This window comes from Ochotona princeps, chromosome 20 (genome assembly GCF_030435755.1).
Source record: "Ochotona princeps isolate mOchPri1 chromosome 20, mOchPri1.hap1, whole genome shotgun sequence".
In the NCBI taxonomy this organism is placed as follows: Eukaryota; Metazoa; Chordata; class Mammalia; order Lagomorpha; family Ochotonidae; genus Ochotona; species Ochotona princeps.
The window spans coordinates 6,184,818-6,200,301 of record NC_080851.1 but is presented as its reverse complement, the minus strand read 5'-3'; the positions used below and the strand labels follow the sequence as shown (position 1 = coordinate 6,200,301).

The 15,484-nt window shown below is 42.7% G+C and overlaps 1 protein-coding gene across 5 annotated transcripts in view; it reads left to right on the top strand.

The window, feature by feature from the left end:
• Nucleotides 1-15,484, top strand: part of ELAPOR2 (endosome-lysosome associated apoptosis and autophagy regulator family member 2) — a 117,798-nt gene that overhangs the window by 74,969 nt on the left and 27,345 nt on the right. For all 5 annotated transcript variants that reach the window (XM_058678263.1, XM_058678264.1, XM_058678266.1 and 2 more), the window contains 8 exons: nt 812-898; nt 2,223-2,328; nt 3,646-3,798; nt 4,336-4,424; nt 6,908-7,088; nt 8,574-8,702; nt 12,112-12,202; nt 12,862-12,964. In XM_058678263.1, the coding sequence (XP_058534246.1) occupies nt 812-898; nt 2,223-2,328; nt 3,646-3,798; nt 4,336-4,424; nt 6,908-7,088; nt 8,574-8,702; nt 12,112-12,202; nt 12,862-12,964 (939 nt within the window). The remainder of the gene's footprint in view (nt 1-811; nt 899-2,222; nt 2,329-3,645; nt 3,799-4,335; nt 4,425-6,907; nt 7,089-8,573; nt 8,703-12,111; nt 12,203-12,861; nt 12,965-15,484) is intronic.

Here is a 15,484-nt window from a genome sequence, read left to right as displayed (position 1 = left end):
TATCCCCAGTAGCTAATATTCTCTAGTAGATTGGATGGTAAGAAGATGCATTTTTTTCTAGTAAGTCTTTAGGAAGTATCTTTGGTGGAGAGAACATTTTCCAGCGCGTGTGTAGTGACTGGATCTGATTTTGACCCTGCTCTGTGGGTGAGTGTTTTTGAGTTTTGGAAAGCTGCCTTTTTTGATGCCATTTTGTTGTTCTTCATAGACTCGGAAAAGTGATGTTTCCTCCCCCTCTCCATGAAGTACTCAGGAAGAATTGCTTGGGAAGCACAAGATGTTTAGTGCCAAAAATACTTCTTGTGATCCTTTGAGTGGCAGATTATTAGTGTCCTGGCCTTGACATCAGCTGTAGACACTTACATAGACATTTGCTCAAATCTTGTGGGACTGAGAACAAATCTGGCTTTCTCAATTTGTTAATTAAAAATCGACACACCAAAAACATTGTAAAAATCAACTTTGTTCAGTTTTTTTTTTTTAAATCATTGGATCTGTATTTAAACTATTAAAACATTTTGGTAAGTTGAGTAGTTTTTGTAATGGATTTTCTGCTTCTTGTGCGTTGTTAGTGTTAATGGCTCCCCAACAGCCCCTCTACCCAGACCAATCTTTTTGTTAACAGTAATGAGATAGATGGTTTGCTTAGAACGACTCACTCAGCCCGGTTGTCACTTAGCCTCCGAGGCCTTGGTTGTGCACTCGTTGAGGCTTGCTCATGGCCATTGTTGTGCTGAAGGGCACTCTGGCAGCCCATTGTGCATACATATTTAATTAAAATGTTGACTGAGCCTTTGTGTTTCGTCCACAGATTCAGAACGATCAGTGCCAGGAGATGGACTCGAGCACTGACAAGTGGGTGAAACTCACAGACAGTGGAGAATGGGGCTCCCATTCCGTAAGCTGCTCTTGGGGTTACCTTCTGCCTCCCCAACCTCCTCCTCCAGCTTTCTTCTCCCAACCCTTTACAAAGAAAGCAGGGAAGTTAGGGAAGAAATTGCTGCTATGTTTTCTTTTTGATTATTTTTCACCTTTTGTGCTTCTTAGGTTCCTTTTTCTGCCTTTTCCCACCACAGACCAGTACCCTCCCACTTTTAAAGGGCAACAACTGGAAAAAAAGGCCTTTGAAAAGTAATATGCGGAACGTTTGAGACTTTCAGTACAGTGAGAGTGTGGCCTATGTACTGCTTGTTTATAAACTGCTCTGAATCTTTGGCCTAATGAAGTAGTTTGATGGATTTTAATTATGTACAGCTTGAATCTGATTACCCATGGCCGCATAAAGGAATCAGAAAAATTCCAAATCAAGGAATTCTTAAAACTGGTACATTTACCTCCATCAGTATAAAATTGACCGGAAAATTAGCTTAATTTATTGTTAGACAAATATTCTAGTGGCAGTGGAAGTAAATGCTGGACATAGTATCATTGAAGTTCTAGAATCAGCGTTAAAGGGCCGGTGCTGTGGCACAGCAGATAAAGCTACCAGTATGTGAGCACCAGTTTGAGTCCTGGCTGCTTCACTTCCAGTTCAGCTCCCTGCTAATGTGCCTGGCACAGCAGTTCAGAATGCCGCATGTCCTCCCCAATATGGGAGACTGGAAGAAGCTGTTGGCTTCTAGCTTCAGACCAGCTCAGCTCTAGCCAGAGTGGCCATTTATTAAGTGAACCAGCAGGTGGTAGACTTCTCTCTCTCTTTCTCTTCATCTCTCTAACTCTGCCTTTAAAATAACATAAATCTTTAAAAAAATCAATTTACCCTATATATGAAGTCCTGTTTTTTTTCTTAATGGTAGTACAGCATTGTTTATTAGCTAATTTTTAGTAGAGAAAAAACTCATGCTATTCTTGCAGCTGAAAGATCTGTTTATGAAAACGACAGCCTATTAAGAAGTGTGCCGGAGGGCTGAGTGACTTTTACCCGCTAAAATGAATCCCGTTACACTATAAACCAACACTTCGTGCAGTTTGTTTTAGAAACAATTTCATCTTTTTTGTTCACTCTTGAAGATTTTGTGTCTTTTATTTTTATATTTTGTGGATTGGCTGACTATTTTTTTTAAAATGTTTTCAGCAGAGCTGAGAACTGAATTGATTGTACTGAAGTTTCCTGGTTCTAAATGGATATCATTTGATGAGCTGCACTGACAGTGTGTAAGGTCATTCTGGGGATTAGAAGTAGCAGGGCTGTCCGAGCGAGTGTCTTGTGTTTCTTTTTGTAGGTCATGCTCAAGTCAGGCACAAACATACTCTATTGGAGAACTACAGGCATTCTCATGGGTTCCAAGGCAGTGAAGCCAGTGTTGGTGAAAAACATCACGATTGAAGGTACTGCAGAGCCATCTGTTTTAGGAGCCACTGTCTAGTCTTACAGTCACTGACATGATTTCCCGGTGTTGGTTTGGCCATCTCAGGGGTGTCTCGGATGGCAGTTGATCTTTTAGGCATCATGTGAGTCTAGAGAGACCCTGGTTTTATGGCTAGCAAGTTGATCGTTTCTTTGTTTTCCCTGTACTCTTGGGCTGCACTATTTAAATTGAAAAAAAAAAGTGTCTTAAAAATGAAGTGAGTCGGGCCCGGCGGCATGGCCTAGCGGCTAAAGTCCTCGCCTTGAACGCCCCGGGATCCCATGTGGGCACCGGTTCTAATCCCGGCAGCTCCACTTCCCACCCAGCTCCCCACTTTGGCCTGGGAAAGCAATCGAGGACGGCCCAATGCATTGGGACCCTGCACCCGCGTGGGAGACCTGGAAGAGGCTCCTGGTTCCCGGCTTCGGATCGGCGCGCACCGGCCCGTTGCGGCTCACTTGGGGAGTGAATCATCGGACGGAAGATTTTGCTCTCTGTCTCTCCTCCTCTCTGTATATCTGACTTTGTAATAAAATAAATAAATCTTTAAAAAAAAATGAAGTGAGTTTCCTCATCAGTGATTCAGTTGGGAAATATCCATCGTGCCAGACCTGGGGCTTACTCAGGTAAGCTGCTTCCTTCGATAGCCAGGAAAGTGACAATAGAATAAACATTGTGACCTGGCTGTTGCCTAAAGCTTTCATTATTCAGGTCATTTAAGATGGATGACAGCAACCAGCAAGACCTGGCATAGGTCATACCCCATTAGGGAGCATTCTAATTAAGACAGTGACTCTGGTTTGTGAAAATGTAGTTTGTATTTTAAATGTATTTTGGTGTACTTGTTCCTGTGCCATTAACTCCTTGGGCATCATGACCTCTGCTGGCAAAGTTTGGAATTACAAGCCAGAAGACTGATGAGGCAGTTAGTCCTAGTGGATCCCGAGCAGCAGATGAGAAAATGGACAGAGGTCAGAGAGGAACAGGTTTCAGGCACTGGAGGAGCCGTAATTTATCCTAGCGTTGAGTCGGTGGAGTTGTCTTCTGCCGACTTGGTTTATACATTTCTGTGTCTCTATTATATGTCCGTCCCAGCTAGAGGTGTTTCCGGTGCTTGCTGTGTTTTGTCAATACGCGTCCCAGTTCCTCGCACATAAAGAACGCATTCCCAGTGCTGACTTTGCCCGGTGAAGGATTTGGGCTGAGCTTGCTGTTTACACGTCTCTCTCCCTTCTGGGTAGAGGCAGCGAGTGGGTTCTGATTTGCTTGTTGATGCTCGGTCCCTCCTCCCACACAGGGGTGGCATACACATCCGAATGTTTTCCATGCAAGCCGGGGACCTTCAGCAACAAACCAGGGTCGTTCAACTGCCAGGTGTGCCCCAGAAACACCTACTCAGAGAAGGGGGCCAAGGAATGCACACGGTGCCAAGAGGACACCCAGTTTTCAGGTAGGACAGCTGCCCCTCTCGCTCTCTGTCTAGATGTAGTTGGCCAGGTCTTTGTTCCTAAACCAGAAGTCCCACATGAGGTGTTCTGGCAGCTGTCAGCCAGTCGCTAAGGGCTGCATGACTGTCTCCTGCGTGTACATATGTACATACATATACACACGCACATATATATATATATCTGTATGAATATAAGCATGTTTCATACAACCCAGGTAACTAATATGAATTCAAAAATATTTACCCTGGAGTGACCTGCATTTAGAAACTTTGAATTGGTTTTGAATTTCCAATGCTCAGTGATAATTGCAGAAACTGAAAGTCTTCCAAAAAAAAAAAGCTTTGACATACTTTGGTTGTATCCCAGAATTATTCATCCCTGCAGGGAAGGTAGAAATGGGGCCTTGCTTGAGGTGTAGCTGCATCTTCCTGGATCCATCTGGCAGGACTGGGTTTGCTTTTCTGCTGTTGTTTTAACCACCCCCCCTCCGAGTCCCAGAGGAGGTGACCCCCTTCTGAAGCTGCTTTTCTGTGTTCCAGAGGAAGGGTCCAGCATGTGCACGGAGCGTCCCCCCTGCACCACCAAAGACTATTTCCAGATCCACACACCCTGCGACGAGGAAGGCAAGGTACTTCGGCGTCCCCATGCTCTCTCACGTCTGTCCACCTCTCTGCCCGTGCTACCTTGTGCGAGACTGATCTTAGCATGTGTATGTAAGTCAAACAGAGGACTCTTTACGAGTTTGGGGTTTGGGGCCCGGCACCGTGGAGTGGGCTAATCCCCACTGTTATCAGCCATTTGGGGAGTGAACCAGTGGATGAAAGGTCTCTCTCTCTCTGTCTCTTTCTCTTTCTGTAATTCTGATTTTCAATTAAAAACAAACGCTTTTTTTTTTTTGAAAAAGACAGTTGAGGGTTTGACCCCCGCCTTCCTGTCTCCAACTTTCAGACCTGCTACCATCAAAAAACTGACTTCTATTAGCCCCATTTTTAAAAAACAATTGTAATTGAGAGTGATTCATCAAGTTGAGAGATCGAATGTGGAGTTCTCTTATAGTGCCTGGTATGTCCAAAAAACTCAGCAATGTGATGAGTCAACTGTATTTAAAATTTGTTTTCTGTAGTTACGAATTTAAAAGGTAACTTTCCAGATATCAAACTGTAATTTCTGAGATTGTCTGAGTTTTATATTGACTGTCCTGAAGGGAATCTGGAGTCTCTTATCCAGTATCTGGATGGGTTTCTAGTCCTGGCTGGATCTGCTATTCCTTTACATGTGGTAACGGGCAGATGGATGAAGTTCTGTGGTTAAAGTGTATAATGACATGAGACACAAAATGCTTTATGGAAAAAGACTTGTTCAAAGAAGAGATGCTATTTATGTTTCTGGTGAGACATCTACTTTTGCACCATTTCTGCAGCAGCTGCTTTCGATAGGGTGATCTTTTCCATAAGCAAACCTAGGAATCTGTGTGATGCCAACAAGGCCTCATGCATAGTTTCCTGTCATTAGCAGCAGTGATAGACAATTGTCTTTCATTTTGGTTCTGCAACTTAATAGCAGACGTGTGTTGCAGATGTCATTGTGAAGGAGGAAGATGCTTGCAGTGGATTACATTTCTGGTGAATGCAGCTTGTAACCTCTTCATAGACAGGTGATTTAGGCGACAGACATTTAACATCACCATGTGAGGGGCTGACTTCTCACAGTGGCGTTCCACGGCCGAGTCTGGCTGGCTGCTCTGCTTCTAATGCAACTTCCTGCTGACAGGCACTCATGCTCCAGTACTTGAGTCTCTCTCTTTCTCTGCCTTTCAAGTAAAAAATAAAAATAGATAAAATTTATATATCACCAATAATCAAGTGAAGTGTGAAAGAATTAAGCTATTTTTATCTTATGAAAATAGTTGATTTGCTTTTCTATTTGCAACAAAAATGTTTCTTCCTCTCTATAGCTCTACCTCTGAGGCACACGTGCACGCGTGCACACTCACACACACTCACATACACACACATTCACACTAGCACACCACACACACACACACACACACACACACACACACACACACACACCCCTCCAGCACGTATCAATTCTGACTTAGAATGGCTTACCCATTGGATAGTTCAAAACGAGAAGACTGCCTTGGGGACAACCACTCTCCAGGCCCACCTGAGTAACAGCTGTTTTCTTGTATTTCATTTTGTGTGGGAGGTGAAAGCATGTCCGAGAAGAACAGAAGGAAGGAGGTTTTACAAAGACTGTTCTAAAAGGCCAGTGCTCTTCATCCTTGAGTTCAGAGCGCATGAGGCAGGGCCGAGAAGGCTATCAAAGAAAGAGTTCAGCTTTGTAGCCAAAAATACCAGGTCATCAAAACAAACAAACAAACAAACAAAATGCAAAACTCCACAAGTGCCAGTACTTATGAAGAGGATTAAAATGTGAAGCTTGAACTATTCTTTTAGAACAGTACATTTTCTCTGTTGTGATTGCTCTGTGCACGACATGCTGACAACTTGTGTGGCTAAAGACAGAATAGTGGGGGTCACCAAAGGAAAAGATAAAAATAGCTGTATGCAAGCGTGATGTCAGTCGTGGAATAAAGTGGGTTGGTAAATAGGAGAGCAGGTGCGATGGGCGTGCTGTGGGTGGGCGGGTAGGAGAGAAGGTGCGATGGGCGTGCTGTGGGTGGGCGGGTAGGAGAGCAGGTGCGATGGGCGTGCTGTGGGTGGGCGGGTAGGAGAGCAGGTGCGATGGGCGTGCTGTGGGTGGGCGGGTAGGAGAGCAGGTGCGATGGGCGTGCTGTGGGTGGTGGGTAGGAGAGCAGGTGCGATGGGCACGCTGTGGGTGAGTGGGTAGGAGGCAGGTGTGACGCAGAGGCTTCAGCATGAGGACCATGCTCTGAATGACATAAAGCACCTGTAGCTTAGGATAACAGTATTTGGAGCAACGGTCATTCTTCTAGCAATGTTTTCTTTCATTGTATTTCTAGCATTTTAGATGATTTCTTTTTGTTGGTCCTTCTATTCTGTCACTGTTTGGATTTTTAAGGCTCTCAGTTAGTGTATTTATTTGTGACAAGCATGTTGTGTGACTTCCTCAACTTTTTTACAGACACAAATAATGTACAAGTGGATAGAGCCCAAAATCTGCAGGGAAGACCTCAGAGATGCAATTCGCCTGCCCCCTTCTGGAGAGAAGAAGGATTGTCCGCCCTGCAACCCTGGGTTCTACAACAATGGCTCCTCGGCTTGCCACCCCTGCCCTCCTGGGACGTTTTCAGATGGAACCAAGGGTAGGGTATCCATTGGTCCAGACTTTAGACCTCCGGGAGAGTAATTTGGATGACTGTGTCTCTGTTGAAAGTGTTTTGTGAGATTTTTCTTTATAGTTTTGTTGTTTCAAGGAGTCTGAAAAAGATCTGAGATAAACGATAATGAAACTGTGAACCCAAACGGCTTATTTCACATATGAGGATGGATGCTTTAATGGCATTCTGTATAGTGGTCTTAGTGAGGTGATGGTCTTTGAATATCAGGGAGAAAATTCCGCCATGTGAACGGCTGAGAATAAACACTCACATGGCCGAATTTACACGTCTAAAATCCAAATAATACCACTTCTTTGAATTCAGCTGGAGAATAATCAGTCACACTTTATGACGTAACACCCCATATTCATACTAATCATAGGGCAGTTAAAGTAGTCCCTAGGTAGAATGTTTAAAACTGTGTAGTGGAGAGCATTTTATTCCTTTATAATTTTATCATTTAAGCTTTTTCTTGCAAGATAATAATTTCAAAAGTGGTTAGCACCTGTTCTACTCTTAGCATTCTAGTGTTTTAGTTGCAACTGTCTTACTTAAGAATATGTAGGCTCTTTAAAGAAAGCAGATTGAGTTGGATTTAAATTTACATCCAACAATATAATGTATCCAAATTATTTCAACTCTTTTTCTACTTCAGTTTTCTTTTTGGTATTAATAGTATCTTATCTAGGCTACGACCATTAAATAGGTTATATAAAATTGTCCCATAATACTTTGGCACCAGAAGGTTTTTATTTGAGAGATATTTTCTTTCCCAATTCATACCTCCCATGCCTAATTATTATTATTGTTATTTACTTATTTATTTTTTACTTGTGTGATGGGGTAAAATGTCTTGGCTGAGTTTAAAAATGCTTCAGTAGTGCCCTTCTATGTTTGTGTTGCATTTTGTAATCTAAATCAGGCTTATTTATCAACTTAATTCTTTTGAAATGCCTCATGTCTGGGCACCACCTTCCAGCCTATTTAGTGCTTTCAATTTGAAGTAATAAGTCCATACTTAAATGGATAATATAAATCCTGATAACATTTTGTTTAGGTTAATAATGAGTAGAAAATATAAAATCTGTTGTCATCCATAAGATAAAGGAAACTATCTTGAGGCCCGCATTCTGAGATTGTCAAGTTGTTTGGAATTAGTGTGTCATTACCGCGGGTAATCCAGTGTTAGCAGTTGTCCTGAAAAATTAAGAGGAAAAATACATATTTTGAGATTCTGTAGCTGTCTTTTCTTCCTGCTGGCCAAGTGTACATGCACATCCTGTATCAAGAGTTTCTATTTTCAGATTTCTTTTGAAAAAGTAATTACTGCCTGAGTGGGCTGGTGGTTCAGTGTTTCTCCTCTCCCCTTCCCTCTCTGCTAATTATATTTGAGTAGAACCTGGGACGGAGGAAGAGGAAGTTGTCTTAATGCAGTTTAATTCCATTGCTCACCGCGCTTGTCTCCGGCAGAATGCAGGCCCTGTCCAGCGGGAACAGAGCCAGCACTCGGGTTTGAATATAAATGGTGGAATGTCCTCCCTGGCAACATGAAAACCTCCTGTTTCAACGTTGGGAATTCAAAGTGCGACGGGATGAATGGTGAGTCTGGAGCCAGGCTACTGATGTGTGGTAGCGGCCAGGATGGCGTTTGCTCTGAGGCTCAGCTCCCTACAACAGCACACGGCCCCAGCATTCGACTGCTTGCCTGTTTACCAAGGCCTTCCTGAACATAACAGAGCTAGGTGACTTTCCTGTGAGGACATGAAATACTGCTTTTTGTTTATCTGAGGCTCAGTTTTAAAGCAGATACATGCCACAGTAGATTTGCTAAGGGGAGTATTGAACTATGTGACACTCACCTTAATAAAGGGTAGTTCAACAGCATTTGTGTCTTGGTTAGTGTAGTCTGTCCTGATGCTGTGCCATGGTGAGCAATTAAATGATTGACAATTCTTGCCTATGAAGTCTGCAAGCTTTTACCAAGTATATGTGAATTTCGTTTACTGTAACTTCAAAACATGGTGGGCTTCTCTATGACAGTTGTTGAATTCTACTTGTGTTTGTTTTCACAGTTGAAGTGCCTTGAGCTGTAGCAGTTTTGTTTTGCAGTGTTTTTTGGATGAATGATAGTATCTGTGTATGTATACTGTAAAATTCATTGCTAGGGAAAGATCTTACGAACTTCATTTAAATGTCTCTTTCACTGCAGTCAGCTTATTAGCATTTTCATCAGCATACCTTTCTCTGTGTTTGATTATTGTAAACGTAGACACACAGGGCCTCTTAGTCTGCCATAGTTTGAAGTTATTACCTAGCCAGCAGGGGAAGCCTGTCTCTGGGGCCAGTTAGGGTTAACGTGTGGACTCACTTGACTGTGTGATGTGGGGTCTTTGGGCTTGGTGGTTTCTTTGGATTCTGCCTGGCTATGGGACAGATGTGTCAGAGTAAATCTTAAATCTTCAACCAATGTGTATTTTGCCTAAGAAGACTTTAAAGTTTGGCCCAAGTTACTGTTTGTTCATGAGCCTGATCCTTGGGTATTATTTATCACAGAGCTAGGGAACATTTTTGTTCTGCCAAGAGCCTTTTGAATATTAAAACATCATTTACAGGCCATATAACAAGTTACTGTTTATGTGACAAGTTACTGTTTATTCATGAAATTGCTCTTTGGGCATTACTTATGCCAGCGAATATTGAAATAATCTAAATACCCATCAATGGGACTTTGATGAGGTTATGTTATAGGAATTGGGTGAACTATTATGCAGTCATTATAAGGAAGATACGTGGCAGTCAGTTTGGCAGTGCGTTTCAAGAATTTTGAATGTTGTCCTTCACATTCCATTAATTCCACCACTAGGGGTTTGTATTAAGGATATAATATGATTCAAAGAAGCAAACTGTGCATAAAGATGTTAATTTTTAATGCTGAAATGGGAAAACAAATGAAGTTTTTAACAGTGTCGGGTGTGACTAAGTAAAATTATGATATAACCATACAACATCTTAACTAGAATTGGATATAGAAGGGATATTTAAATGGAGAAATCTTGTTGATATTATCAGTATAAAATCAGAAGACAGTGCTATTGGAAAACCATTGGAAAACAGAGATTGCATAAATAAACCTAGGATACGTATGTAAAAATTTGTACACTAGGAGAGGATTGAAAAGAAACCAGTAAACCTGAAACACCTGTGCCTTTGGCTTGGAAAGTGTCTAAGACATAGAAATTACTTCATCTTGAGGTTTGGTTTCCTCCATTTGGGTTTGAGTAGAAGGGGAGAGCACGCATCTGGCCAGGTCATGGAGCGGTCAAGGCGTCCTGTGTCTGTCGGAGCAGAGAAACTCTAGGAGCAGGAGACCATCACTGGACAAGTTGGTGCAGGAGTTGGTATCTTCTGGCATGAGAAGTAGTTGTTCACAGGATCGTACCTGTGGGGTCTCAGCCTCCTAGCCGCCGTTCCTTTTATCACACAGGTGCTATTTGCTTTTTCTGTGGCCTGCCCTGCTGGCCAGCCTTGCTAAAAGGACATTTCTGAACAAAAAGAAAAACTAGCTATTTCTTCGAGAAACGCTGGCAAAAGCCTCCTTTTTGAGCATAGAATTCTTCTCCCTGGAATGTTCCCTCTCTCTCTCTCAGGTCCGCAAGTGGTGTGTTGCTTGTTCCTGTGCAGAGGACCTCACTCGTGTATCCTGTGTGTGCGGCCCTACCACCCTCCACTATTGACAAATGTTAGCAAGCAGCTGTCTCCAGTAATCAGTCAGCTCACTCCTCATTGAGGGATGCCTCTTTGTTAAAAGTTGTTTTTAAAATTTATTTCAAAGGCAGGGACAGAGAGATAGACAGGAAGAACTTCCACTTGCCAGTTGATTGCCCAAATGCCTGCAACAGCTGGGCTGCGCTGGGCCAGGGACTCAGCCCGTGTCTCCCACATGGTAGTACACACTCCAAGTACTTGGGCCATCATCTGCTTCCTTCCAGTTTGCTCCCAGGAGATTAGATGAGAAGAGGAGCTGGGACTTGAACCCAGACATTCTCATAAAGGACGTGCCACATACCTGGTTGGCAGATCTTATATCACCTGTCCATTCTGTGAGCATTATAGTTCTCAGCACTTAATAAATGCTGGTTGAATGAATAAGTGAGCCAATGAATGCAGAACAGGAGCGTGTTGTTAGAGGGCAACAATACAGAAAGAAACAAACAAACCTCTTTATCCCAAATGCTCTTCATGAAGAAATTTGACATCTCAATGTCCTGTTCGTAGCTGGTACCATAGTACAAGTTGGTCAGTGGGCCAGCTTGCCCGCTGTAGGATCTCCTCCTTATCCCCAAGAGTTTCTCTGCCCTGAGAGACTCGGGTGCCTTGACCACTCTGTGACCTGGCCAGCTACACGTTTAACCCTTCAGACTCCAACCCAGGTGGAGAAAGCAAAACCTCAAAATTACAGCTTTCTATCTCACTGTTTTGATCGATAAAGGAGGACAGTAGAGGATGACCCAAAGCCTTGGGACCCTGCACCTGCATGGGAGACCCGGAGGAGGCTCTTGGCTCCTGGCTTTGGATTGGCTCAGCTCTGGCTGTTCCGGCCACTTGGCAAGTGAATCATCAGATGGAAGATCTTCCTCTCTGTCTCTCCTCCTCTCTACATATTTGACTTTCCAATAAAAATAAAATGAATCTTAAAAAAAACATCTGTTTTAGTAGGCAAAGACCGTGCTTCTGAAGAGAGCATGTTAGTTCTCCCATAGCCTCTCTGCACAATAATACATTAGTTGGTTCTTCCTGGAGAATCATTGAAATGTCCTTATTGGTATCTAAGATTTTACCTCTACAGGCAATTTGCCACTGTGATTGAAAACCAAAGAGTTACATTCCCGGTATCTCTTACTTTGACACCAACAATGATGCTCCTTCTCATTTTGTACCTTCTTTCAAAAGACAGAGGGAAGTCGTGAAGGGAAGTTTTGCAACTAAGAGTGACTTTGGTCATTTGCAGGTTGGGAGGTGGCTGGAGATCATGTCCAGAGTGCAGCCGGAGGTTCTGATAACGACTACCTGATCTTGAACATGCATGTCCCAGGATTCAAGTGAGCAAAACCAAGATGGGCCCTTCTCTGTGGAAACCTTGGCACCTATTTCTCCATAATCCCAGAAGCCAGAGGGGCTGTCTTTAAAGGACTATTAGTGAATAATAAACTATCACAGGGAATATCATATTTAAGAATATCCGTAGGCTCAGTGATTGAAAAACTTTCAGTATTAGATGGAGCTGAAAGTTTCAACCGTATTGCAGCCGAATGCTAAGGTGATCATGCTGTTTGGATACTTAATAGTTTTAGAGTAAGCTTTTGGTGGGAATATCTTTTTGGTTAATTTAGGTTTTTTCCAGTTCTGTCTATAATATAGCACATCACAAATTTTTAAAGAGTGCTTTGCTTTACTAGCCCAGGCTGGAATTTCCCTGTGGGAAGTTTTTTTCTGGCTTTAGGATGAGTGAGTGTACAGTAGCGTACAGTAGGAGACCCAAGCTTGTGACCATCACAGTGAAAACTCCATATTGGAACCAAAGGAACAAGCACACTGAGACTGAATGGGGAAGAATTTGACGGAAGCAGTAGATTGGGGTCGGTGGGTGTTGGGGAGGAAGCAAAGAATGACACTCAGTGTAAGTAAAAACCACCTTAAATTCGTCTCAAGTTGCATTTAGAATATACTGTAAATAATGCTGTGTTCTTCTGTCAAACAGACCCCCAACATCTGTGACTGGAGCGTCGGGTTCTGAACTAGGAAGAATAACCTTTGTCTTTGAGACCCTCTGTTCAGCTGACTGTGTCCTGTATTTCATGGTGGTGAGTGGATGAGCAGCTTAAAGTTCAGTGTCTCTTTGCAAGTGTGAATTGATGAACACGAGATAATTTGTCAACACACAGATTTTTCCTGCCGTTGTTAGAACCTTCCCAAAATGTTTTTTTTAAGTGTGAAGAAGCCGCTACGAGTTGTGCGGTGAAACACGTGCGCACGCGCACACACACACACATGCGCACACACACACGCACACACACGCGCACACACACACGCACACACACGCGCACACACACACACGCGCGCGCACACACACACGCACGCGCGCACACACACACACACACACACACATGTTCATTCCTGAGCAGGACTTAATGCAGGACCACTTGACTTGGCTGAGGTCAGGGAGTATTAATCTGATAGAGCATTGTTTTATAAAATAAGGCCATTACTAAACAGACATCAGTGTTCTGCTCATGTCCTTGTAGGTGTCACAGAAATCCCAAATTTTAGCTTGAGGAAAGAAGCAATACAAAGCTTCCTAAGTTCACGTGAGCTTTAGAAAGTTGCTGACAGAGATTTTAACATTACAGTTAAATAGTGACTTCCTAAACCTGCTCTGTGGTTTTTTCCCACAATGATCTATTAGTAGTTAGCTAAAAGTTTATTAACAGTTTCCTCCATGATTTATGATGTGTGTGGGGATGTAGACATTGGTTTCTGATTACCAGTATCTTAAATAGAAGAAGATTGTTTTGCTCTGGAAAAACACTGCTTCCACTTTGAGGCAGTGGAAGATCATGAAGAAGTTCAGTATATTCTCCCAGCTCTTCCCCGTTCCTTTTTTTTTTTCTTTCATCGGTTAGTTTTCTTCCTACTTAGCACCAGCACTGAAATTCAGACTCCAGTTGTCTCTGAACTAGGTTATGTAGGAGCCTCCTATCTATTCTCCAATCTTCTCTCTCATTCATATGTCTCCTCAGTATCTTCAAAGGAGCAGAGGCACAGAGCAGCAAACCCACCACCTTATGCTCGGTGGCTCATTATTACCCACTGGTGTAAAGGTTCCTAAAGTATGATTCCTTGGCCGGCCGCATTGCCAGCATCTGGAAACTTGTTAGAAAAGCCAACCTGGGGACCCATCCTGATCTTGCTGAATGACAAACCCTGGGATTGTGACATGACATTGTGTGTTTTAGCTAACCTCATGGGTGGGTCTGATGCAGGCAGAAGTTTGAGAACTAATGACAACGGATAATCCTCAAATTCCTTAGCATGGCTTCTCTGTGTATTGGTGTATTCTTACCCTAGCCTCTGATGGAGTTCATGAAACAGCCTGAATTATTCATGTTTCCTGTGCTTTGGTAATCTAGGCTGGAATATTTTTCATTTTGTTCTCTCCTCTGATGAACTCCCGTGCATACCTCAAGGGCAGCTCACACTTGCTGCTGTTCTCCCCAACGTGGTCCCAGAACTCTTAGAGTGTCCCGTATCTCCTGTTAATGCCTTAGTGTTCTTGTCTCTTTTGTGCATCAGGCACTCCCGAGAGCAGCAGTCATCTGACGGTGGCCTTGGTAAATCAGTTCCAGAGTTTTTAGTTCACAGCATAGACTGTGCTTTGGTTTTCTCACAGGTTATTGTTGTTATTGTTATTCTTAATGATATCAAATGAGAATGATTTGAATATCAGGTGGTGCTTTGCAAATGTCAGACAGCGTTGCTTCTAGCAGTCCATTCAGTTTCATTTATTGTGATCCAGAGCGATGATGTTCAGGGAAATGCCAACTGTTGGTTATGAACTCCTGTTTGGGTTTTGCCAGTATGGTTATTCAGCTTGGAAACAGGGGGATTTCTGTAATGGGTGACAAGCATTTTCAGCTTTTTCATGTTTGTGGTGTGAATGACAGAGGGTAACCTATTGGACCACTTTATAACATTTTTATTCCTATGTTTATAGCTTAGGAAGAGAAAGACATGTTATAGGTTCATGCTGCCCAGTTGCCAGCATCCCCAGTGACCAGTGGAAGCCTGTCCAATGTCCTAAGTAAGGTCGTAGCATTTCACAGGGGGGACTAGTTAGCAAATTCAAAGTTAAACTTGGTTTTCATTTCAAATAAATTAAACATGTATTGCCTTATTTGTCTGACTTATTAAATGTGCCATCTAGCTATGTTAATGAAGCACATTAGTTAGAATATCACAAATTTATATAATTATTCTCAATGTTGGATTTAGTTAAGGCAATCAGAAACAAGATATATGAACCAAAGCTTTGGAGTTAAATATTTTATGAACACAAGACAACTTCCTGATTAATCTGTTCTTGGGCAAGCCTGGAAGATGAGGCTATATCTCTGGGAACAAGTTGTAGTTGATTTTAACCAAAAGGCTGAGAGCATTCAAGGGGAACTTAGAGCTTCCTGTTGACTGTCAACATTGCACGAGAAGAAAGAGAGAAATGGAAAGCGTTTCCATTCTATGAGGATCTTAGGAGTACAATGTGAGAAGTTTCCTCTGCTACATATTTTTTGCTAAGTTAGAATTACTCACCCATATCAAACACCAAA